The sequence below is a fragment of the Varanus komodoensis genome, unplaced genomic scaffold, assembly GCF_004798865.1.
Source record: "Varanus komodoensis strain SLA01 unplaced genomic scaffold, ASM479886v1 scaffold2, whole genome shotgun sequence".
Taxonomy (NCBI): domain Eukaryota; kingdom Metazoa; phylum Chordata; class Lepidosauria; order Squamata; family Varanidae; genus Varanus; species Varanus komodoensis.
In genome coordinates, this window is record NW_025335568.1 from 68,980,225 (window position 1) to 69,007,337 (window position 27,113).

The 27,113-nt window shown below is 47.1% G+C and overlaps 1 protein-coding gene across 5 annotated transcripts in view; it reads right to left on the reverse strand.

The window, feature by feature from the left end:
• Window positions 1-8,054: 8,054 nt before the first annotated feature.
• The window catches only part of BCL11A (BAF chromatin remodeling complex subunit BCL11A), a 178,295-nt gene continuing 159,236 nt past the window's right edge, over window positions 8,055-27,113 (reverse strand). For 4 of the 5 annotated variants that reach the window (XM_044429132.1, XM_044429133.1, XM_044429134.1 and 1 more), the window contains one exon: window positions 18,186-24,802. In XM_044429132.1, coding sequence (XP_044285067.1) covers window positions 22,797-24,802 — 2,006 coding nt within the window. In that variant the 3' untranslated portion in view covers window positions 18,186-22,796. Of the gene's footprint in view, window positions 8,376-18,185; window positions 24,803-27,113 lie in introns of those variants that run through there. The other variant, XM_044429135.1, reaches the window with a different exon arrangement.

The window sequence follows — 27,113 nt, forward strand, 5'->3', positions numbered from 1 at the left end:
CTAAAGAAAGAGGCCCATTTCAATTCACCTTCCCCCGGAGTCAATCGTTACCCTGCCACGTCGGAGAGCAGGTCTAAATATTCTCGCTGACAGGCTTCAAGAATTGCTGTTGGGGATTTGGATTACCTTGCCGGATGCAATGTGAGATGGAGTCAGGATGCACCGTGTGGTTTTGTGTGTGTTAGTTTTTCAAGATCCTGGTCAGAGATTCGGATGAGGATGCCAGCGCCTTGCAAGCATTTGTGTGGTTTAACGAGCAGCACTCCCTGTTTTATTAGCACCCTGTAAAAATTATATCACCAGGCCAATGGCTGGTGATGGCTTAATCGATGTAATTTTTAAGGGTGGGGGGGAAAGGCCGTGTCACCAATGTGTCAACGTTTGCTCTGCTTCACTTCCAAGAGAGTCTGTTAAAGATGCCAGGTTGCCCAGGGAGGCATTACAGAAGCACACAAAGGCCATCTTCCGGGTGTGTTGCTGGTTCCGCACCCAGAGGACTAGATTTGGGCATATGAAAGGAGTCGACCCTCTAGAGGGGGAGCACATGGAACATCTCCCAGCCGGTGGGCTGCATTCCATGTTGGAGCAGCTCTTAGAGGTCTCATTTCAGTGGTGGGTGGGCTGAAAACAAAAGGAGGAAGGCAAAATGCAAAGAGAGAGAGAGAGAGAGGCCAAAACTCCAGTGTATTGCAACTTAAATCCCTTACCGTCTTGGGAAAGGCAGTGTAACTTTTTAGAATTGGGGGGAACTACAGAAAAGCTAGGAAACTAGGGAAGAATTGCAACTGGAGAAAGGAAAATGGGTGACAATGAAGATGTGGTTATTGCCAAGCCGGGAAGTGCGCACGCAGCTCCCTCTCTTCCCGCTGGGCTGTCCTAACATCACCGTCCACCAGATTTCTGCTACTGGTGGCAGCCAAGTCTATGGAACAGGGACACGGAAATTCAAAATTTTTCAGTGTCTTGTCACAAAGTAATATCTACCTGATGATACGGGCAGGGAGGGATACAGGGGCATGTTTGGCATTGTTGCCTGTCCATTGACGATCGTTTCCGAATCGTTCTCCAAGGAAAGCCAGCTTTTCTGAGATTTTTCATTGTCAGCAGCCCAGCTGTGAAGTCCTAAACTGATGTGGTGAACTTCAGAACATGCCACTTCTTTGAATTTTCCATAATTAGAGCTGGCATTGAAACCCTGCAGTGCATTTCCCCCTTCCTTGTACGTACGTTAGGAAGAAACTTCCTCTCTAGGGAAGATCGACTGGGCAACCCGAGAACGCTTTGCCTTCCATGTGGTCCCTGGCTTGGCTTAGTGGTCAAGCCGCTTCCTCTTGCCTTTCTCCCCTGCCCCAGGGCCTTGAGGAACGCCGTCCTGGCACGGCATCTTGGGGCTGTGTCTTATGCTCCAGTCATGAGTGTCAGAACCACTGGGGTAGCGCATGGGCAGGAAAACATGGCAAAAACCTAGCCTGGGTCAAAGCTTGGGTCAGGTGGGCATGGCCAGTGCACTTGGTCCCATATGGTTCCACTGCCACTTTGCCGGTTTTGCATCCAGGAACCTCTAGACTAGATCACTCTGTGTGGGGCTGCCCTTGGAGATTGTTCAGAAGCTGCAGGGTGTGCTGGTTGGATTAGTAACCGGGCCCAAACACATACTGCCAATCTTTGCTTGCTTGCTTCCAAGCCCAGCTCAGGGTGCTGGTTTTAACCCATAAAGCCCTGTGCAGCTTGGGACCACAATGCCTGGAGAAATTCCTCTCCCAGCCACAACCTACCCAGACAGCACAACCAAGATCTGGGACCTGTGTCTGATTGCCGCCCGAGGGAGCTTTGGCTGCTTGGTGGCAATGGGGTCTTTTCAGTGGCAGCCCCCTCCCTCCCATTACAGAACAAGCTCCCAGCTGAAGCTTGCCTGGCACCAGCCTTGATGCCTTTTTGGCACCAGGTTAAGACTGTCCTCTAGGGCAGAGCATTTAACTAGCTTTCTGTCACGTTGGGGCATTACAGCAACCGCTTATCAGGTCCTGCGACTTCACTGGAGTCGCTGTTGTTGCTTTTAAAATTTAGTTTTTCAGTGGTGTGTCGTAATTTTACGTTTAATCGTACTGTATTTTTATTAGTATTCTTATTGTGCCTATCCTGGCACTTCAGTGCCAGAGAGCTTTGGCTATTGGACAGTATGCAAATATGAATAATAATTCGTGTTACTGGAGCAATGCGGAAAGGAAACACAGGAGAGCCGCCCCTGCCATGCTCCTGCAAGAGAATCTGCGGCTCCCAAGGTGGGATTCACAGCTGTTTCAGGTTCCGCAGGCATCTTCCCAAAGAAAAGGAGCCCAGAGGGGGCATTGCACAGGCGGCTCGTGGCTGGCACTGCCTCTGACGTGCAATGCTCCGTGCCCAGAGTGTCTCAGCCAATGGGCGAGGGGCCCGATCCAGCAACAGACGAGAACAGAGCCTTCTGCATCAGGCCCTCTTACACTCCAAGACCTACCCTTATGCTTCCCAGTGCCATGGAAACCATTCACGGTCACAGAGACTGAACTCCATCGATCGGTGCTGTGTACCCCCCTGAGAAACACAGTACTGCGAATATCCCCATGCGAGCAGGGAGAGGCCAGGGGCCCGAGGACCCCGACTGACCCTCCTCAGGATCCAGCTTGGCCTCCCAAGCATCCCTAGAGGGGGCGCACCCCATTTCTGTGACCGCACCCTCTGTCCCTGATTGTTTGCTGGGCTTCCGGGATGTATATGAGCTTTGCCCCCCTTCGAAAATTGCAGTGACTCTCCTCGGGCTTCATTACTGACAGTAGGAGCGATACACCAAAATATTCTGGTTTTTTTTTTTATTTTTGGCATTTGGAGCGCGCTCTTCACTGCAGTGCAGCCCCCAAAAGCTAATTTGAGGCCGAGCTCAAATTAGCGTTCAGGCTGCAAATGGCATGAAAAAACTCCTTGCTGAACAGTCATAGGCAAATTTTTAAAAAATCAATCATTTTCAGAAGCAGAGTAGGCATCATTGTGCAATCACAGTCCAACACACACACTTCTGAGTTTTTCTTGCTGTTTCTTATTTTTCCAAACAAACACAAAGGAAAGCATGTTGTGGTGCCCCCCCCGCCCCTTTGCCCGCCCCCCAAGTACATACGGAAGCAACAGAAATGCAGTACATCACAATCAGCATCACTCAAGTTGCACATAAATAATGAATTAAGACAGTTGGGGAGCCCACGAGGACTTCGGCAAGAATAAATACCAGTGTGACAGTCAGGATATGGAATCGCAACCATGACTTCAGTGCCTCTTTTGGACACGTATGCTGTCTCTAGCTGCAACGGATATGGTGTAAATACACGGGCGGTTTCCTGTTTATGCTGCAAAAGTGGGTTCGGATTTTTAAAACGGTCATGGAAAGGCATACGAGCAACATTGTCCTGGGGCCGGTGGGCGGCATCTGCACCTGGATGGTCATCCAGAGCAGCTTTGGCCGAGGACTCCCGAGAGACGCCTGCACCGCTCCCGGGCCACGTGACCCAGGGGCTGGCTGAGCGTGCGGCGTCTCTGCCTGATTCCCAGTCATGACTGGGCAAAGCCAAGCCGGAGCCCCAGCACAGCTTTTGGAGGGGCCATGGGTCAAGGGTAGGCTTGAACCCCAGAATCTCTGGGAAGGGTGCCCTGTCGGCAGTACTGGCTTGGATGGAGCAAGCATCTGACCCAGGAGAATTTGAGGATGGTTGTTGCAAAGAAATATAATAATAATAATAATAATAATAATAATAATAATAATAATAATAATAATAATAGAAGGCAACTCCCCCATGTCTTCATGATACACGTGGATTCAGTGTACAGTCAGCCTCAAACTCAGCGTCCTTGTTGGGCTAAACCATAGACGTGGGCACCACGCACACACCCACTCCGGAGTGGCACCCCACTTTGACTGCGGGGGAGGCTTGCTAACCGCTCCATTGCACTCCCGTGCCGTCCCCATTGATCGCAAGACTCACGCCCCAAAGGAGCCGGGAAGGGCAAGGTCCCTGCATGGCGGAGGCCCCACTGCCTCTACAGAACTTCAGCAGTCGGTTGCTTCTTGCCCCCAGACCACCACAGTGGGCTCTTCTGAGGCGGGGGAGATGCAGGGTGGGATTCAGGACCTCGCCTGGCGTTGAGAAGGCGTTGTCCTAAAGCACAAGAACCCAAAGGGGCCCCAGTCCTGCCACTGCATCAGAAATAAGCCCCACTGAATTCATGGGACTGGGGAGCAACTGCAGAACCATGGCTGGAGACCTCCAGAGGTTCTGTACCACAACTCCTAGCTGGCCGGGGATGCTGGGAGTCATAGTACAACACCTCGAGAGGCTGATGCGGGGAAAGGGAAAGGTCGACCTTTGCCTTGCTGTGGTTCTAACCCACATTGCTGTCCACTGCAAAGAGCAGAGTGGGGCCCAGCATTCTGCTCCCATGGCAACCAGCCAATGCCCATCGTTTCTCTCTGTGCAGCGTGGAGACGTCCTTCCTTTTCTCGGTCCCGAATCTCCCAGCAGCCATCTTCATGGGATGACCCAGGGCTCTGGTCATACGACAGAGGAAGAAAAAATTCTCCCTAGCCATTTTCTCCACACTGTGCATCTCTCTCTCATGTGAAGACACCCTTGCCTGCTTGGGACCTAACATTCCCCAGACCCATGGGGACATGGGGCAGGCATCCGCTTGTGCAGTCTGGTTGCAGCAGGGAGAGCAGGTTTTGGGAACGGTTGTTGAGGTTTTCCAAGCCCTTTGCAGGGAATGCTCTGAAATCCCCAATGCTGTCCAAGATGTACAGAGGAGCCCCTGCCTCATCAGCGAAACCAATGCAGCTGGCACCCCAGGATTTCGGTTATAGGTTTTGGGAAGAGGACAGTGTAGAGAGAAGGTCAACGGTCAATAGAGACTTTTGTACAGGCAAAGACTGCCCGACCTGCCTACTGTGGTCCCCTCTTTGCCACCAAAAAGGTCAAACAATCAACCTCCAGAGAGGAGTGGCGTGGCGTGGAGGCCCAGAAGGAGAAGTCCTAGGAGCCAAGTGCCAGCTTGGCTTGGTGCATCTCTCGCATCCAAATGCTTCACAGTCCCCGGGCAGCTGGCGACTGGAGGTCCAGTGGTTCAGACAGTCGTTTGCAACAGCAAAGACAGAAGTCTGCTAATTCAGGAAGGATGCCTCGTTCATTCTGCAGCACTTGTTTAATCTCCAGGCTTGCCTCGTGGGGGCAGGAGGGACTCCTCTCGGAGGACCGAGTCCTCCTACATCCTACCACAGTGCACCGAGAGGTTTAGTCTTAGCACATGTCCGCTGTGCTCACATGCCGGGTTGTCACTTCTAAGGTATTGTTCCTGGCAGGAACAGCTTTATACCGACATTTGATGGAATTTGGACGCCATCTCCAACCCTGGTCTCCAACCCTGCCTCTTTCATCTTTGCCTCTCCCACCACCAGAGTGTGGCCCCTGAGGAAAGCTCCAAAATTTGGCCCTCGGACTGAGAAATTCCACACCTTGGTGGAACCAGCACTGGGTTGGATGGGCCAAGATCCTCAGCAGGAATGAAGCAGGATCTGAGGTTCTGCATTCCAAATCGGATAGAGAAAGACCTGGGCTTTCACTTGGAAGAGCATCAAGGGTTGCACTTTGCTGGTCTGGAGGGTTGGGCTAGACCTGACAGGCATGCAGTTGAGCACGGCGGACTTTGGTAGGAGTCACGCCTGGGCAGCGGGAAGTGTGGGGTCTCTCGTGTCAGTAGGACTTTATAAGGTTTATTCAGAGCTTCCAGGAAGCTCCCCATGGCACTTCACGAGGGGAAACCCATTCAGGGGGTGGAGTTCAGTACCCCAGAGAGCTTTGGTGAAGCTCAGAATGAAAGCTGCAGGGGATAAGGAGCCTCTCCTGACAGAGGATCCCCAGAATCCCCTGCTTGACATTACAAACTGTTTGACCATGAAGGGAGTCACCTGGGGAAGGGGGCTTTGCAAGGTTGACTCGCCTTTGTTGAATGTCTTCCAGCCATTTGTTATGGATGTTCAGGCACTGGATTTCCTACACCCAACAAGAAGTTGGACTGCAATTTACGATTCTGTAAGGACAACAGTATTCTTTTAATTTTAATTTTTCTTTTTGCCTTTGCACAGTCCTTTACACATTTTAGGCATTCAACAGATATTACCTTCCAGCAGATCCCAGACCTGAGAGAAACACCTGCAGAAAGCAACACCCATTCGCCATGGAGGAGCCAGATCCCCACAGCAATGGCAGCCTGGACCCCCGGATGCCCCCGGAGGCAGCTGCCTCGTTCTCCTCATCCTCTCAAGCCAGGGATGCAGAACCTCAGGCCTCCTTGCTAAATCCAGTCCTCTAGAGTTGTCCCTCCTTCCCTGGCCTCGGCCTCGGCCCCTCTCCTTCATCCTCCCCTCCCACCAACATTGCCTGGAGGTCCCCCTGGATTTGTGCAGTTCCCCCCATTTCAAGTGGTTGAAATGCCTCTCCAAGGCATAGTTTCTGCTGGAAGAGCTTTTGGCCAATATGCTTTCCCGTCGGCCACGGCCTCGAAAGCTTCTTCGCAATGGAAGTCGGCACTCAGGCTGAAAGAGGTTCAGCACGCCGAGCTCCTGCTCAGAGATGCCCGCAGAAAGGGAAGGCACTGTGGCTCTCGGGAGCAGGATAAGCGCTCTGGTGGGAACCTTGCAGGGCAAAGAGCGCCGTTACAATCAGGTGGATGCGATGGCAGCTCGCTGCGAATAAACAAGGTGGCCCTGGAGCTCGTGAAATATTTGACAGCAGGTGCTCATGGTCAAAGAAGAGGAATGTGATGAACAACAGATCTCTCGGCCAGCGAGGCGCTCACTCCCCGTGCCTTCGAGGGACCGAGGTTGATACTCCCCAGCTGCTCTGACCTCGACAGCAACTACATCCCGACCCTCCATCGCTTGCATGCAAACACCTGCTCCGACATTACGTGATCTACTCAGCCTCGACACTCCGCCTCGGGGGCTCTTCTCCCAGCCCCAACCCTACAGGAGGCTCAGAGGATGCCAACAGGAGGTGAGGCCTTCTCCGTGGAGGCCCCCCATCTTTGGAACAAGCCACCTGCTGTGGCCAGCCAGGTGCCAAGCTTGCTCTCTTTTTGGCTTCGGGTCACAACAGCCCTTTTTGCAGGGTCTGTAAAGATCTTCCCTGCGGAGATTATCCAGGTGATGCTTTTCCTTTGCAGGAGCCTTTTTACTGTCCACTTTTTAGCTATTTTAAAAGAACGTTAAACTCACTTTCACGTGGTTTTGCTTTTATGGTATTTGGCGTGTATTTTACTCTTTATCTTGCGCACTGCTGTAAACCAGCCAGAGAGCTTCAGCTCTGGGGCGGCACCGAAAGAGGAGGAGGAGGAGGAGGGCTGTGTGGAATCAGTGAGCGCGTTTGCTCTGCCAGCACCATGAGCATGCACAGGGTGACGCCTTGCATGACACGGGCAGGGTGCCATGACGGAAGGCGCTGCCTAATTTTCCCTCCCTTTTTGCTGTCCTCCGTTAAAAGGGGAGCAAGGGCCAGATCACGTGCTGCAGAAGCTTTTGAAGGACACATCCCGACGCGAACGTTGGCCTCCCTGCAGTAGGAAGGCGCTCCCTCTCGGGTCCTGTCAATGCAGTTAAAGGAAATACCTCAGACCAGCCTTACCCCGTGTGCCGCCTTCGAAATGTGTCGGACTGCAACGCGTTTGGAAGGCACCAGGTTGGGGAAGGTTGCCTTTGGGCAAGCCAAACCATTGGTCGATCGACCCAACTTTCTTCTCGGACAGACCGAGGGTCCCCAAGGTCTTGGGCAAAGGCCCTTGGAACGGCTTGGCCCTTCGGACTTTTGGTGTGCCACAAATGATCGACATAGCTAGGTGTGGGAAGCCCGTTCGGGTTGCCCAACTCCCGGGGACGTGCATACGAAGTCATTCTTCCAACTTGTTTTCAGGAGACTTTCCCAGTGCCATTCTGGCAACAAAATGGCATACAAGATTGTCAAATAAAAGAGAGAGAGAACGTATTGATAATGGAAAGCCCTTGATGGAGAGTTTTCCCCCGCCCGATCAGGTGGTTTTAATACTCTGTTAAAAATATATAAGGAAAGAGTCCTTCAGGCAGCGAGTGGACGGGGTGGGTCTGTTGGAACCCGTCCCTTAGCATGGCGACTCCTGGAGCTGTTCAGCCAACCAGCATCCCAAACTAAGACAGCCAACCCACGCAGGGGCCACATCCATGATGCACATCCCCAGTGCGTTTTTCACATTCTCTCAGAACTTAAGCGTCCTTGAGCTTCCATCCGGAATTTGCCACACATCAGGCGTCCCCTGGGCGCTACGCCAACCTACGGAAAGAAAGAATGGGGACAGAGGGGAAAAAAGAAAGGTGTAATATGGACTGAAAGTCAAAAGCATTTCGTTTTACAATTAAGACGATGCAACACTTGGGTGACGGGGATACACACGTTTCTGTGACATCCAAGATCACCAATTCCCCATTTCTCTAGGCGGGAATACGTGGCAGCCCCAATCCAGCGCATGCAACTAGGAAAGACAATACTGGCAGCCACAGATGGGAATACGCATTGCCCTGTTCACACAGCGAGATCTAGCCAGCCCGTTGAATTGGCCGGACATGGATATTCTGATGTGGAATCAGTGAGTGTGCACAGAAGCCTGCTTCCACACGTTGGTCTCTCTCGCTGGAATGGAGCCTTTGAGACTCACCGAACACATTGCAGAGGCATGACAATAAACAACATCATCAATTCCATGCAAAGTCCTTGTTGAGAAGTTCGGTTGACTTCCAGTCCCATGAGACGCTCCTGCGACCCAGAATTTAGGCAGATATCCTTATGCCCTTAAAAGTCTGCTTGATGGTGACAGAAGCAGCGGTTTGGGAGTCAGGCCTGGAGAATCAGTCCATCTTCCACTTCTTGTGTATGGGTCTTACATCCCGTGACACAGGTGTGATGCCATGGTTTTGTCCGCAGAGGCCACCAAATTCCTTTGCACTGAGATCAGCCTGTATCTGAGAGCAGCGATTGGCTTAATGATGGAGATGAAGGATATTTGCCACAGGTATCGTCAGAAGAAAGGATGAATGGCAGGGGAAACACAGAGGGCTAGTTGTAGTGCGTGGTTACGTCACCGTGCTGTTTTAAAACCCCCAGCATAAACAGGTCCTTAATTACAGTGCTTTTTCCCCATAATATATTTTCATACCCAGAAATCAGTCAGAGAAGCGCTCCAATGTCTTTGGAAGGAAGCATCTCTGATCAAATACATCAACACCTCCAGAATACCTGAGAAAGACCAACGAACCACTGCTTTCTGAAGATAGGAGATCCCTCCAGGCCATTTCAAATCAAAATATCTGAGGAACAGTTCTCAGGGAAGACTCACAATGGAAGGCTCACACTCTTTCATATTGAAAAAGAAAATCATAGCAGCTCTTTCAGCATAGAAAGACTAACATGCCAGGGAGGGAAGCTGGGATGGTTTCTCTGATATGCTAATGTCCTATGTGAAGGGATTTCTAGAAGCAAAGAGGTGGAGAGAAAGGAGCAGTTTAGGGCAACCTGAAGCCTGAAATGGTATAGCCTAGCCCAGAGCTTCCTATTCTTTTTCTCCAAATATTCTCCAGGGTCTTCATCCACCCGAGAGCTGCAGAGGGCTGAAGACAGAAGAGCTGCCTTTGAAATGGCCGGCCTTCCTGCCTTTTGTTGGCTTTGACAAGGTTCCCCATGACCACATTCTGGCTAGCCGTCCCACCCCCCTTGAACCACACTGGCCATTGACTTGGACAGCTTTTCTCATTCTTCGCAACAGAATATCAGGATTCTCCCAGGACAGTCGGACTAGTACAGACTGCGAGCACAGCTCAGCAATGCGGGATGGCTGCTCGCAGGATCCATTTCTGAAACCTACGCTATGAAGAGCAGGTCTCCGTGCTTCACACTCTTACAGCATGCTACTCAAAAACAGTTATCTTGGGCATCCCAATTTTTGCTCTGGGCTGCATTCTCGTCCAAAAAGTGACATTATTATTCAGCTGTAAGTCACTCAGTTCTTGTCAACCAGCCCTCTGCCCCTCTCTCCCCTTCCAATTACCTAAACAGTAGCCTGGAGAATCTTTTGAAGGCTCCCTGCTTTCATTTAGGCTGCATGTGGAGGACAAAGCTATGGTAGGACACCAAAACCCAAACATGGACTGCCCTTGAAATTAAAACGTGGCACTGCTATAAAACATGGGCGCCTTCTAAGTGTCTGAGACTTCAGCTCCCATCAGCCACCACCAGGCAACATCCACAATGATTGGGGATTATGGGAGCTGTGGTCCAAGACGTCTGGAGAGCACCAAATTATCTAACCCAGCTCTAGATGGTCTTTTCTCATCCATTGTTGGGCACCACCCAGGCAGCTCAAGTTAGTGGGTAGCATAGAAATGAAAATAATAATTCTTTATTTATTTTTCGATTTATATCCTGCCTTTTTCCTACAAAGGGCTCAAGGCAGCTTACATCAATCTCCTCCTCCATCTTATCCCCACAGCAACCACCCTGTGGGGTAGGTAGGGCTGAGAGTCTGTGACTGGCCCAAAGTCACCCAGGTGGCTCCATGGCTGAGCGGGGACCAGAACCCAGATCGCCTGAGTCCCAGTCCCACGCTCTTCACCACTGCACCACACTGGCTCTCCATCGTCGTCTTCATCCTCATCCTCATCCTCATCTCTCCTGTGGCCTCATCTTCTGCCACACGGCCAGGGCCCTCCGCCCACACTCCTCACAGCCTTCAACCATGGTACGGTTTCCACAGTAACCATGTCATGCTGTTCCACCCACAGCCCCCCATTATATGGGGTGCACTTCAGAGAAGATGGCACAATGGAAACACTGCTTTGGAATGGTCCAGCGGAGTCTTGCTTTGCATTCAGTGCCGGACCAAACACAACACGGCTCAAAGCAGCTGACAGTAATGCCCCCACCCCGTTTCAGGGCCCACAACCTGCCAGGTTGGGAAGCAAAACTGGCCGGCCCAAAAGCAGCAACGCTTCCTTCCTGCAGCAGGAATAATAGTTCCTTCCCACAATCCCAGCCTCCCAAACAAGACTGGCTTAGGCCAGGTTCTCCATACCTGCCTGCCAGCTGCCTACCACCCCACCTCCTGCCTATGGGTGAGCCAGAAGATGGAAGAAACGGGTAGGGTGGCCATGCATCTTTATAGAGGACAGTCCTCTATTGGAAGGGCTGTCCACTCCGAGTCTGCTTTCAAGATGAAGCCCCTAAAGGGGAAAAGCAACCGGGGGTCTTGCTTGTGGCTTTGTTTGCTTATGGGCCTTAGAGTGGCCGCCAACCCTGCGCACCAGGGCAGCAAATTACACAGGCACATCGGACTTCCCTGCTGTGGTGAAGCAAACCCGACGTCCACAAGTCATTCCTGAACATGCAGATGAATTCGCATGCAAATTCCTGTCCCCCGCTGGGTAGGATGGGGGTTGGTATGTCTCCTCACTTTGATGGCACACCCCCTAAATGGAAGTGAGGTGCGACAAAGCAAGGGAAGGACCCGTTTGTCCAATTTAAGGGGACTTTTGCCTGTGTGGAAAGTCTTTGCTGAACTCTCTGCTGGCACTTTGGGGATGCAGACCTGGAACATCTGTGACAGATTTGTACAGAGGGGTCCTTAATCAATTAAACCTCTCTTAACCTCAACTCTACCACAGAACGAAACTAACAGTTAGCCGGCCCTGTGAAAAAGCAATAGAAATTATTGTTAATCATAATTCAAACTGTAGGAGAGGAAAGTTGGCTGAATTTAATTGAATTTCTAAGTTCCCAGGATCTGTCTCCGTGTGCTCCCCCACTGGAAAAACAAAAGATGCCCATTCACTTCCTTCTGAGATGAGACATTTTAAAGGCAGATTCTGTACATTCATACATTGATTATCCATAGTGATGAAGACAGACACTTATGGCTTGACATATTTATAGAACACATTCTATACATGTGCAGTGTAATGGAAACTTAAATAATGGCCCCAGTTGTTTCGTAGCTAGATGAACAGTTTTTACCGAAAAATGAAATCTGAAATCTCAACTGTGGTGCAGACAGTGTTCATGAAATGCAGTAAAAAACAATGACATGCAACTCTTCATGAATGTTTAATGACAATGGATTTAAAAAAAAGCTCAGCCGATCCGCATTGGAGGCTTGACTGCCAGGACATAATACAATATGGATGGAGTTGATCTGGTGTCGCCATCTTGGTTTCAGCCATGAGATTATGAACTAGATTTCTTATTGCGATTACTATTCTCTTGATGAAGTGGCACAACTCCTCTCCAGGCTCATATGGTAAAGTCTTAGGATTTGGTTCCATGTAGAACGAGTGGGGAACCTCTTTGCCCAAATTCAAGTTGAGAGACATTCTCTTGCCACCTTCTAGTGGTTTGCAAGGAGCAAGAAGAATACAGCCAAACTACCAGCACCACTCCAGGTACTTCCTAAGAATACGGAAAGGGAATTCTGTCTTCTAGAATGAGGAAGCTGGAAAGTACCAAATTGAATGGGGGTTGGGGTAAATAATACAGATCCAGGGAAAGGGACTGAGCCCACCTCAAGAACCCCAGAGGGCCAGATTGTTATAAGGGCCTGGAAGGGCAGAGATTCATCATATGATACAACCCCTTTAAAAAATCCATGCAAAATCCATGATCGTGGGCTTCAGCATGGAAGGCTCGCCTCACACGTTACCTTAGGTGTGTGCAGCAGAGGGAAACTAGCACCCACTTCAGCCCCACACCACAAAGATGGCCGGTAAGCGTGCAAGCTGTCCCCATGCTGGAAAGCAAAGCGTCATGTTCAAACACAATTTCATTGTCCAGTGTCAGCCTATTCAATATGTACATCGCCGTCAGCTCCCTCATTGTGTAAAGATGTCGAACATAACCACAGTTGTTTTATTGGAGAAAATCCAAAGCAATTTCCATTGAAAGGGCCCAAAACAATGCAAGCAATTTCTAATGCAGCCCAAACTGTCCACTTCAAACATTAAATCATCATTATCATATTGATCTGGAAGTTAAACCCAGACCTATTACAATAAAGCCCAACAAATTCTCCAGTGAGCACCACTCATGCTGGGCTGTGGATTGTTGTCACTTCTGTGTAACAATTTTAAAATAATCTTATTTTAATTCCCAGCAATAACAGCCACAGTTTAGAAGTGCAATCTGAATGTTTCTTCAACTTAGCTGTACATGGGAAAATTTTTGACTATTAGAAAGAATCAAGGAAACTTTCAAGTAACCACTCACCCAAGCTCTCCTGTGGTGAGATAAGTATAGCCTCCAAAAGACCAGGTGGCAAGCATTTTTAAATTACAACACAATTAAGTTTTTTGCTGTCCTTCTCCCGCCTTCCAGATCTCAGTGTGTCATAAAATAAATAATAAACATTGAAATGTGTGAGGAAGAGGTCTATAAAAACACATTTACGATTTATAAAAATCCTAAAGCTGATTTGCAAAGCTCAAGTTGGACGTCAGTGAAATGATCAGAGAGTGTTTTTGTTTAGTGGCCCCATCAGTTGGTTCTCAAACCATATAAAATCCTGAAAGAATATAGGAATTACACATAGGTACTTGCGTAGTAGCATCTTTGATAAACAAATGCTTCCAGTAAATGCACCACACCCTTTCCTAGTCTCCTTGAGGCATCTATGCCTGCAGAAAACCCGGCCACCAAAGGGAGACAAATGCAAGCCCTCATTTCTGGTGAGGAAATTGATGTCCACCCCTTCTTCTGGCTACTCCCCGTCTTTTTCCCCTCCATCTCTCCCCACACATCAGTCTAATGTAGAAAGTTCAGGTCTTACGGTTGCATTACTGTGTGGACTGTACACACGGGGAGAAAGCGCGATGACCATGTGCTTCAGGATCTTGTGATGATGTCTGAGCAGCCGCTCGGGGCCTTCGCAAGTCCCTGTAGACATGGCCATAATGACATTCACAGATAAAGATCCATGGAACAAGGAACTCCAAGAAGTAGGAGCTGATCCAAGGCTCAATTCTCCAACCCCTATGCTCTCTCTCACTCACTTGCCTTGTTTTTCCGCCGCACAATTGTGGTGTCAGTGGGAAAGGACAGACATGACAGTGAGGGAGGCAGGGGATATAATGGAGATAAGCCCAGCAAAGGTAGCAGAAAATGGGAAGAGTCATCATTAGAAAAGCTGAAGAGGACAAGAAGGCAAGATAGACACAGTGGTCTGGAAGTAATGAAGGAAAGGAGAGGGAGATGCTGAAGAAAACAGGATGCAGACCTAAGAGCAAGACCTAGGACCTGGATCTCATAGGAGGTAGGAAGGGCCTTTTTTCCCCTTTTGGTTAAAGAAAAGAACCATGAAAGAGAAGCTGGAGGTCTAGGAAAGCCAAGGAGGACAGCATGGCAGATGTTCTGTGAGGAAAAGCAGTTAAGGGCAGAGGAATGTGCTGTGTTTGATTAACTGCAGGTCAAACAAGTACAAAGAGGACCGAGAGAAGTATTGGGAGTAGTGTCTCTGAAAACTTGGTAGGGTCAAGGAGAGTTAATGGACAACGAATCCGTCACTCAGAGCCAGGCTGGACTATGCTCTTGCCACAGGGAGTGGCCTTCTCACAGTAAGCTCCCCCTGCCTTGCTTGGCACAGTCCACCATGTGAATTGGGACCTAGCCATTATTATTATTATTAATAATAATATTTATTATTATTATTATATTTCTATACCACCCATAGCCGAAGCCATGCCATGAGCAGCTTTGTCCTCAGCTCACATCAGTGGTGTCTGCAGGTGAGGAAAACTGACACTGTCTGACCGTGCTGGCCCCGATTCATCGATGGAGTTATTCTACATTCAAACAAAGCGGTCTGGTGAGCATCAACATCTTGACCAGCTGTTGCTTGAGGACTTTGAAATGAGATGGATGGAGATGTGGTATTAGCAGGAATAAATAGGTCTAGCAAGTTTATTTTAGCTTTTATTTTTTTCAGTTTATTATGATTCACCATTAATTTATTTATATATTGGTTCACGGTAGCTTTGAACATGATTTTGCACAAAGGAGCTAAGGGAAAGAATGGGATGTACAATGACTCAGGAAAGGACACACAAAATTCAGGCCTGCAAGGGGAAATGAAGATGATCAGGGGTTTGAAGAAGACAGAAAATCACATGGAAGCCAAGGGCATTAAAAGAGAGAATGGACAGCAGAGAGCTAAGAAGTAAGAGACTGGTAGTTAGTGGCCAGGATACAGGGCGGCCCCTTGAGCCATAACAGATTAAGCTGCAGTGCTGGAACAATGGGAAGACCATTGCCTGAAGGCACCTGAGACAGTCACCCTGATGAAGCTAAGCAGGTTCAGGTCTGGTCAGTTCTTGGAGTGGACACCCCCTGGGAACCCCATGCAGGCACTTTTAATCCAGTACAAGAAAGGTGAGGTAGCAACACTTTCCAGAGGAACCCCGGAAACCAGCTGAAATGCTCAGTTAGTTCCAAGTGCTCCTCTGGCCAGGTCCATTCCAGCTCACCCAGTTGCTTTAGAAGGCACTAGCTTCTGGGTGCACTAGTGGTGGGTTCCTCTGGCATGCAGGCAGCACGGGATGGTGGACCCTGGAATCTTGTCAGCAGGTAAGATAGGAGGTAGCCGGTGTATCAGCTTATATAAGGACAAATGGCCGAGGTCCCACAAAAGCTCAGTTTTGATCCAACATTTTTCTTCCACAGAGCAATGCCCATCAGCGAGGTGAATAGGGGGAAAACTTTATCAACACAATGGAATATTGATTTTGTAATAAAGAACTATGAAAATTGCTCATGTGGATCATTCTACATGGATTCGATAGTCTAATGCCATATTCCTCCTGGGCTTCTTTTCTCTTTTTGGGGAGGAAAAACAAATTTACACTGAAAAAAACACAGACAGAATTCAAGGTCAAGTTCAAGAACACCGTCATAAAGGTGGATTGGTATGACGCTGGGAATTAAAGGGTGGTTTGAGAGGGAAAGGGGTGGTAGCATGTGCTTTAGCCGTCAATCCGCTTCCAGGAAATGGAAAATGTGTGTGAGGCATCCATGCAGAAGTATTCTTAGTATTACCATCACATTACAACCTATCCCAGACTGTAAACCAAGATGAATATGCAGTGTAGAAATGGTCAGGGATATTCCGCTCCATAGGGATAAGATGTTTGGGTTTGTACATATGGGAACTATGAATCAGAATGGGTTGACCAATGTCCTTGTCCACAGATGATTCCACTCTCAACTGCATCTGTATGGGAGTTAATACAGTGCTTCAGCTTTGTATGCCCAAAGTCTAAGATTCAGCCCAGAAATTTCCAGCTGAAGTGTATCTCATGGCAAAGGTGGGGAAAATCCTTTGTCTTGAGAGAGCTGTTGACTACACAGGTAGATAATCTTGATCCAGACCAGCTTTCTGCCACCTGATGTCCTCCAGATGCGCTGGACTGCAGCTCCCATAATTCTGAGCCACATCTGGAGGGAACCAGATTGCAGAAGGCTGGTCTTAAAGGACTTATGGTCCAACTCAGTGGAAGGCCAGGTTCATACGAACGGTGCCACAGGTGGTCGCCTACGTCTACGGGACTCACTCTGCGAGCCAAATTGGTGCATGGTGCTTAGCCCGGAGGCAGAGTGTGGAGGAAGCATCAAGCCATAAGCCAACCCCACATCTTCCAGGATAGTGTAACTACTCAAGATTACGCCCATCTTCCGGGACTCACATGGTGCTTGTGCCATGCAGATGGCACATGATTATCCACGGACGAGGGTTCCTGCGCACCCCTGGGGCTCTGGGGCTTGTGCAGCACAGTGGCACAGCGATGACCAGAGAAGTCCTCGGGTCAAACCTCTCACGCAGCTGGCAATCTGGCAAACGTGCTCCTCAACTCTGCCGTCTGCAGTCAGGTACAAGGAATACGGGAAGGGAGTGCCTGGCGAAGGGGTTGCTGGGATGATGCATGTGAAATTAAATATGAGCTAAGAAACATGAGGCATTGCTACTAATGATACAGGGCAACTCTCAACTTGGCATAACCAGTGATGGGACCTTCTCCTCTCCTGCTTCCGGCCAACCCTACTCCTGACCTAAAGTAGGCTTGGGAAGGCTTTGCCCCAAGACTCTGGAGCACTCTTTGAGGCTGTGCAGAAGGGGAGGTGGGAATCCGCCATCAGTGGAAAGGCGTCACTGCATTCCATCCAGAGTTCATTTTCTTCCGTGGCAGAGGGAACTCCCCTCTAACCATGGAAATGCCCCCCCCCCAGCTCTGCCCACACCTGCACAATGCAAGTTCTGTGTGCACATCAAAAGTCTAGGATGTTTTGGATCCAAGGACATGCGGCTGCAAATCAAAGTTTCACATCCTGGTTTGGATTACAAGGGTTATTTGCATACAGGTTCATAGCCAAGGTTAAAGATGCCCATGAAAAGGCCCCCATGATGGCAAGTGGTGGGTAAGAGCATGTCCTTAGGGAGCAATCCTGCGCCTATCTGGCCAGGAAACCATCCTACGACTCCTAGCACGGGTGGCTGCAGCCTGCTAGAAGATGCCCCCAGTCGCCCTTTCCAAGCATTCATAGGATTGCATCTTCAGGGCACAAGCCAATGTCTGCTCGACAGAGTCTTCCATGGCCATCTGAGATTTCAGAGACTCAGCTCTCAAACTTGGAAACTTGCTCTCAAGTCCAAGCTGGGATTCTGAACTCGGAACACCTTGCTTACGGCCCTCACAGTGTGTCGGCTGCGGCTCCAAGGTTGCAAGAACAACCGTGGAGACGGCGTTTTTGGAGGGGAGGCAAGGAGAAGCCAGCTGCTGGCAACCTGCTCGCCTCGTGTTCTCTGGGGAAAGCTTCAGACTGCAACCTCCACGTTGCTTCCACTCTCCAAAGCTGGGCTGTGATCAACTTAGGGATGTGGGCACCCAGCTAGCTGGTGCTGTTAGTTACTTAAAATGAGCAATAGCTCTTAAGAAAGCACTGGTCAGAATACGGCCATAAAAATGCCACTGAATCAACACAAGGTTCTCAATTCTCGCAGATCCAAAAAGTGAGAAATATGCAGTGTTGTTACACTAGGAAGAGCAAGAGACGGTGTCACAGAGGTATGTGTTTTTAATAAAGCAAAGAGATGCTGCAACATGCAGTATTCGCAAAACTTGACAACATATACAGGACCTCTCAGGAGGAAAAATATATATATATTTTATATATATGTAATCAGAACCAGAGTCCAGATATTTAAAGACAATGTATACACAACGTTTTGATAAAACCTATCCATTGTACAGAATATATAAAAAAGAGCAGCAGCTCCTGTCCCGTCCCGGACAAAATGCGTCAAAGAGGTTTCCCAAGTGGCTGGGCCTGATCTTGGGGATGCGCGATGTATGCACCAGTATGTGCTTCAACATGCACACAGGCGCATCCATCAGCGGGTTCCGCTTTTGCTACAACAGCATGTGGCATAGCAGGGATCCGGCATTTCCAATTCACTTATCGTGTACGGGTTTTGTTTCGTTTTTTTTTAAGGTTGGCAAGGAATGGCGAGGGGGTGGGCTGTTGCCACACGGAGAGTGGATTGCATATTGTTCACATCTGAGCTTGTTTGTGATTGTACGCAATGGTGCAAAACAGGAAGGGGAAGGGGAGAGGTGGGTGAAAGTCCCTTTCACAAACAGATGAATGACTTTGATGCTGTCACCAATCCGTCCCCTTTTTAGTTTTTAGCTAAATGCATTCCTCAGAAAAAAGGGAACCGAGCGACAGGCAAGTTAGTGGGTGGGGGCAATACATCCAGATGGAAAAGAAAGATTCCCTCCTTAAAAAAAAATCCTTGTTCTCAATGTAAGACCAAAGACGCTTTTTCCCCAGGGGCAAAACATTTTATTGTGATATAAATAGGAAACTATCTGCCCCTTTAGGATACTAATACATACATCAAAATGCCCCCAAGAAGAAAACACACTGGCCTTCTCTTAAAAGCTGTTTCTCTGGAAGAGGGAAATTTACAGAGTGTGTCAAATGAGGACACGCAAAGCTTATGGTATGTACTTTAAGCAATATTTTTTTTATTTTTATTTTTTCAATTAAGGGACAAAATGGGTGAATGAACAGGGTAATGCAGACAACTGCCCAATTAAAAAAAGACCCCAAAAAAACACAGACAGTGGTTTTCCCAATAGAACTTAACAAAGACTAGAAAAAAATACAATAAAAAGCCAGGTTGCCAATGACCTTTGGTCATCTAAATAATTAAAAAAAAATAAAAACAAAAAAACAAAGATCAGATCCGACGCCTCTGTTCTGAACAGAGTGTGAAGGAATAATAAATAGTGAATTCCATAGTAAAAGATAAAATTTCAAGTTACGACAAACAGCTTTCATTACAGGAATAGAAAAGGCCGATAATAACAAAATATTTTGCATTGCCATATACAAAAAAGGTATCGTCTCCAGCGGGGCTCTCTCTTTTTAATATGCTTTGCATACGAAATCCTTTCCGATCTAAATATATAAAGCACCATTTTATTTTTTTTTTCTTTTTGGCAATGGAAAAAAAACCTGCAAACTTGTTTTTCTCCTTTCGTTCTTTTTTTTCCTTTTTCTTTTACTGCATATGAAGTTTAAGATGCTGGAATGTAAAGGGGTAAGAGAAGAAGAAAAGGGACCAAAGAGCACACTACAGAACAAACCAACATCACCACCTTGCATTACTGCATACAATATGGCAGCAGAAAACAAAGAAACCCCCAAAAGAACTTTGATATGTACAACCATCTGCGACGCTCATTTAGTGTGACATTCAAACAGATCTGTTTTTATTCACCCACCCACCCCAAAAACAGCCCATTATATGGCCTCTTTATCAGTACAATGTCACACTTTTCTTGTCATCTTTTTTTTGAAACATACAAATATTTTGCACTAGATTATCCTGCCAAATTAAAAAAAATATACTGTGGCAGCCTGTTTGTGTGTCTGTCTGTCTGTCTATGTGTCTGTGTGTGTTTTTCCACTACCAAAAAAGGTACTTTGATACCTTTTTTTTAAAGAGAAACAAGCAACAGTTAAAAATACAAGCTTCATTATAAATACTATAGTGCCCTACTCTAGGTGAACATTAAATTCAAATACCATTCTAGAAATTACAGAAAAAAGAGACCATAAATGTGTTTTTCTTCTTTTTTGTCTGCTTGTTTTTTCTTTTTCTTAGCATAGGAACCAACAGGAGTGTGCATTTTCCTATATTTCAGTACTATATATTCTTAAACCTTTCCCCAATGCATTTATTTTACAACCTGAAGAGTTGTGATATAACCAAGGCAAAGAGTTTTCAACTACTGGTTTTCAATGAAGAACAGGTCTTGCACACCACCAGGACAATGAATCCTAAGATACACTTTTCTCCCCTAAACATAATGACGTGTTTAAAAAAAAATCTTAACATTTATATTTTTAAAAGTTTTGTACAAAAAAAGAAGAAAACATCCTTGCACTGTTGCAGCAAGAGCATCATTCATTATTTTTAATATAACTGCAGGGCCTGATCCCCTTCACAGCGCCATAATGTTGCGTCCCAGTCATTAGTCAAGTCAAAGAGCAAGCTGGCAGAGTTTTTTCTATGCTCATCGTGAGATCATGCTCAAATTTTTTAAACAAAAGTTTTCATTAATCTTGCAATTTTTCCCTTAAAAGTATAGACCTGTAAACTGGGAAAATTGTACAGTGCATTTAAATTGTCCTATCTGAGCAGTCTTAAAAGTTTTTTATACTCAACCTGTGTACCTCTGATTAAAGGAAAAGATACTGACACGACAGGCGGAGTCAGATGCTAGCTTAATCATAAAAACAATGAATCCTTTTTCCATGTCAACTAGCACATAGCATATGATTAAAAGAAACAAACGAAGAGCAACTTTTAGGGAGCACAAGCATAAGCTGTGACTCTTTTTAAATTATTTTCCTCTCTCTTCTTTTTTCCAGAATGTCACACTTGAAGGCAAATCTGAATAGCTCATAGGTAATAATCATATTAATATTAGCTTATACTCTGTTTTTCATTTAAAATGGCAAACAGTACCACGTTGTTTTAACCAATCGCTACAGTCGGTTGGTTTTTTCTTTTGCTTTTTTGGGGGGACATGTTTCTATTATTGCCGGATTGTTTATACATCTTTCCCAATATAGAGAGATAAGCAGATCCGGATGTACAAGGTTGCACATTTCTAAGCTGATTGTCACAATGACAACCAACTGCACCTGGACTTAACTATTTTCATTTCTTGTCTTTTTAGCCTTTATTTTCGTTTGTGCGCCAGAATCGCTAAAAAATGCTTGTGAAATCTCCAGGACATGAATTTTCTTCCTAGTGTATTTAATCGTTTTCCAAGGCCTTTCACAATTTCACATTCTTCTTCTTTTTCTTAATCAGCAAAATAATAATCTTCATTTTAAACTGAGTGGGTCAGGAGTTGGTGGAGGCCGGGTACTAGCAATGGGATGGCAGGGAAGCATCCGCTCCGATCGTGGCGACTGTTTTCCACTCTCTTCCGGAGCAGAATGACGTTGAAAGATAGATCAGTTGTGGGAAGGGTGATGGTGGTTGGTCTAAACAGAGGGAGGGGGCCGGCATCGAAGGCTTATTTATTCACCAGGACTGGTTGGGTTTTCTTCGTTAATTTTTATTTTTTTATTTTTATCTCTCTCTCTCTCCTTTTTTCTCTTTTTTTGCATCTAGGTAGCCACTGTTGTGAGAAGTACAATATAGAGTTATGGGCTAGATCCTAAAGGGCTCATTTACACTGCCCAGTGCGAACATCAAACTACAAGTTTAGAACAAGTAGCGTTGCCACCAACATGGCTTAAATAGATTCAAGGCACTCGGATTTCTATTTTAAACCAAATGATAGTACAAATTCACCTTTCCACTTATGTCCTTATTTTTCAATTAAAGGCCTATTTTTCCTCCCCCCAACCCCCCCAAAACAAGTGATACGTTCAGTCCTTTTAAAGACAGAAATCAAGGTAACACAATGGATTTTTTTCTTTTCCAGTGTTATCCGTCTGTCCATAGAGGGTTAATTCTAGGTACATTTTCCTCTCTATGTTTCAAAACAAAATTGTACATGATAAGTATACAGAATGTATGCAGCATAGTTGGTTCTGTTAAAAAAAATATTTTTTTGTTGTGTTGTTTTTCTTTTCTCTCTCTCTCTCTCTTTTCTGGAACAGAACTGGAAACAGCATAATGCTGCATGTGGGGGTTGTGTGTGTGTGTGTTTGTGTGTGCGTTTGTGTGCGTGCGTGCATGCGTGCATGTGTGATCTTTCCGTTTGTTTGCTCAGCAATGAATCAGGGGACAATTTTCTAAAAAACAGCCATAACATACCATACATGCTGTCTAATTTTCTTAAAAAAATTAATAAACATACACGACATGTAAATTATTGCACAAGAGAAAGGCTCAAAGTTTGCGTAGTATTGCCCCAATACAGATCATGCATTCAAATGGTGAAAACAGAAAAGAAAGGGATAAAAATAAAATAAAAAGGGAAATGAAAACAGGTGTGCTGGTGACAAGCACTTTCTTAATATCTTCCTTAGCTTCCGTTATTTTACTCACAAGGGACTAGAAAATCTCTAAGTGGGGAGGTGGGTTTAGGTCGGGGAAAGGGAGGAAGAGCAGGGGACCATGTCAAGATACCTCTATTCAGTTTTTATGTCATTATTCAAGACTCGGTCACTGTGCCATTTTTTCATGTGTTTTTCCAGGGTACTGTACACGCTAAAAGGCATCTTACAAATCTCGCATTTGTAAACGTCCTTCCCCACCTGACCATGGGTTTTCATGTGCCTGGTGAGTTTGCTACTCTGGGCACAGGCGTAGTTACACAGCTCGCATTTATAAGGCCTTTCCCCAGTGTGGCTTCTCCTGTGGACAGTGAGGTTACTACAGTTCTTGAAGACTTTCCCACAGTACTCACAAGTGTCGCTGCGTCTGCCCTCTTTTGAGCTAGGCCTCCCAGGGCCCGGACCACTAATATGCGGGGTGCTTCCTCCACTTCCTGTACCGCTGCGGCCTGATATCCCTCCATCCATCTCCCCGGGAGGCGTCGAGAAGCGTAAACTCCCGTTTTCGGAGGAGTGTTCCGAGGAGGAAGCGAAAGGCGATTGTCGGGAGTCTCCAAAGTTGAGGAATGGATCTTTCAGCTGCCGAGAGGCAGCGTACCCAGCTAGCCACTGGGAGTAAACATTTTCAGTGTTAGGCATAGCTGTCGCGGGGAGGTCGAACTCCTTCTCAAGTTTGATGCGTTTGGAGAAAGGGCTTAGGGAGCTAGGGCTACCCAAGAGTAGCTTTTTGGACAACCCTCCGGAGGCAGATTCACCAGGGGAACACCCCCGGCCGTTAATGGCGCCGTCATCGATGCGATCGGATTCACCAGCTACTGAGTCTTCATCGCAAGTGTCTCTGTGCACCTCCGATTCGGACAAATGCCCCCGTTTATGTTTCTCTCCCAGGACCTGATGGAAGGCTTCGCTGAAGTGCTGCATGGAACTCAGGACCATGCCCTGCATGACATCCGGCATAGAGCGACTCTCCTCGATGGAACGGGAGTTGTTTTCGTGGTGGCGAGCTGCTTCGAGATTAATACCAAACCCATAGTCCGGTCGTTCGTTTTCCGTCAAATCCTCCTCCTCTTCCTCCTCCTCCTCCTCCTCCTCTTCTTCCTCCTCCTCCTCCTCTTCGTCCCCATTTTCCGGAATCATATTCGAGTCGTTCTCACTTTTGAACTTGGCCACGACGGATTTGAGGGCGCTGCTGGCGCTGCCGACAAGATCGCTGGTCCCAGGCTCTGGCGAACTGGCTGTGGAGAGGCCGTCATCCGACTTCACGGTCATGGGCGAGGACTTGTGCATGTGGGTTTTCATGTGGCGCTTCAGCTTGCTTGCTTGCGTGCATGCGTGGTCACAGAGGTTGCACTTGTATGGTTTTTCTCCAGTGTGGCTCCGACGGTGGACGACTAAGTTACTCTGAAACTTGAAGGTTTTCCCACAAAATTCACAGGACTTGGATTTGACAGGAGGCTGGGAAGGGGGAGGGGCAGACTGCAGAGGAGGAAGAGGAGGCGTGGCCAGAAAAGGCGGCTTGCTGCCTGGCTGGAATGGTTGCAGTAACCTTTGCATAGGACTGGGCCGGTTCGGTGACAATGGCGGACTAGAGGTGTTTCCAGCTAACTCCCTAAGCCGCCTGGAGAAATCCATCGCTGGGGGCTCCATGGCCATGGGGTTGAGGCGCAGCACCCTGTCGAAGGCACTGGGGTGATGGGTGGCAAGAGCCATTTCTTCGGCACCCAGGCGTTCTATGCGATGCGGATCCAAGTGATGCCTTGGAGGGGGACTAAACAAAGGTGGCGTGGGAGGAAAACGCCCTTCTCCGAGCCCTGAAGCTTCTCTTGCGACTGACCCAGGTATTCTGAGGAGATTGAAAGGATTATTGTCTGCAATGTGAATCCCATGGAGTGGCGGCTGAGAAGGGCATTCTGCACCTAGTCCTGATGGGATCCCCACCCGTGGTGTCAGGGGACTTCCATGCTCACTTTCTAAGTAGATCCTCAATCCATGCGTGTTCTGTGCGTGTTGCAAGAGAAACCAGGCGCTGTTGAATGGCTGTTTACATGTTGTACACGTGTAGCTGCTGGGTTCATCTTTACCTGCAGAAACAACACAACGGTAGCATCAATGACTGAATCGGCAAGATCGGAAATGCAGCTCTCTTGGCCTTGCCCTTCGGTCTTTGGCCCACCCACCACTGGAATGCTCCACCAAGAGCTTCTCCAAAATGCAGTCCATTTCACTGAACCGCCCCCCCCCCCGAAATACAGGATTGTCCTACAGAGAGAAAACTCTACCCATGCCCTTCACACCACGCATCATTTGATAAACCTCTGTCATGTGCTCCGGCAAGTGTTAGGGTGGCCTATGATTTATTCGACCATCACCCCTGCCCCTTGTCGACTTCCAAGTCATTATTTTATATGGCATCAAAAAAATCAACTCCAGAAATACATCAAAATGCAATCATTCCAAATACGACTGAGGTCCCAATCCTATACCACTTACAATGATGCACATTATTGCTACAATACTAAGTGCACTTACGTAGGAGTAAGCACCATTAAACTCAGTGAGGCGTACATCTGAGTAGGTATGTATTGGGTTGTGCTGCTATGGTTGTAACCTAAGATCAATTTAACAAACCATTGGTTTTGGAGTAGTTCTACTATATGTTATGTGATTACTCTGAAATCAGTGGTCTGAGTATCATACCCAGGCCCTATGATTCTCAAAGCAGTTAACCTGCTGGCGCTGTCGTTATTTGTTTTTCGGCGCCAGGCTAAGACCTTTTTATTTAAAACTTATTTTAATTGTTAAATTATTTAATTAACAGGATTTTAAATTTTTAGCCGAGAATGCACTGGGGGTTTTTAAACAATTTTTTAAAATTAGTTGTATTGTTATTATTTATGTATTTATGTATTCTTTGTGAGCCGCCCCGAGGCTTTGTTGCGATGGGGGCAGCATAGAAATGTTTTAAATAAATAAATAATAAATAAATAAATAAATAAACCTCTAGGCCTTGAGTCTCTTCCATTCTGATTTTAATTTGAAGATTTCAATAGAAACTGAGGATCCAAGGGTTATTTCAATGTAGTACACTTCCAAGGAAATATGCTTAGAGTTATAGCCTTGAAGGTTAATTCCATGTATGCTTCCTAGGAACAGTCTTCAATGCTACCTACTCCAGACTAAGCATCCACAGGATCATAGCAATCTTATTTGGAAACAAATCCTATCTATAAAGAGAATTTACGTCTGAAGTGAGGTTTGGGACCTTAATTATTGGATACTGTCAACACAAGCAAAATTAAAACTAATTCCATTAAGAACAGCCCCAAATTATAGACTATTTTAGTCTGGCAGTACAGGAAATGAAAGCTGAGATCTATAATACAATTTCCCTCTGCTCAAGAAGCTTATGGATCACCCCGAAAATTCTGGTAACCAGAGTGTTGGAGGGAAAAGGTGCTATTTATATATGGATTGGGAGTTTTTAATGGGCAAGTTTTCAATAAATATAAAGCTGAATAATTCCGTTCCTATGTTTGGGATGAGAAGCTAGTTGAATATTTGGATTCAGGAGGTAGAGGTATCAATGGAAGGAGCCTCACGGAACCATATCATTTCAACTGAAAGTGCCTGGAACTGTAAATGTCACTTTGATAGGTTGTTATGTAGCTTTATTTTATAACAATTTACTTTAAAGGGTAGCACAGATGAGTACTTCCCCCAAACATTTCAGTAAGAGGTTTGCCTGTCTTAATGCTCTTATGCTGTTTCAATCTAACCCAAGGAGCTCAGGGTGGCAAATATCACCCTTCCTCTTTCATCCCCATAATAACCCTGTTAGGACTAAGGACAAGCGTCAAGGAGTGACTCTGTCATCCCGCTTTGGTGCTGAGCAAGCAACGTGAACCTCCGCCTGCACAGTCCAATCCAGCACCCTAAGCACTGCACCACACTGGCTCTCTTGAAGCATTGCTGTTTATGTTTAAACTAGTTTCTGGTGCAAATGTGCAACGGCAGGTGCTAATTCTGTTTCAGTTAGGAAGAGTGCAGGTATGGGGGGGTCTTTCTAAAAAGTCTGGGTGTCTGTATAAATCCTGTGGCTTCTGATCCTTAAAAACGAGTGATAGGAGTCATTAGGTTCTGAGCCTCCCTTCCCCCACAAGCTGCGATCTTGACTGTAGATCATGGCAATCTACAGTCAAGGATGAGAAAGGGTTCAGGGTAGGTTGCTGAACAATGGATTCAACCCAGCTGTGCTCACAAACCACGGTCTGGTAACCACAATCCACCAAGACAACTCATGGTTGCTTGTTAGGTTATGAACTATGGGTAGTTTGTGTTTAACAAGCCATGGCTTGTTCAACTGGGTTCATTCATATTTCGGCAACAAGCCAC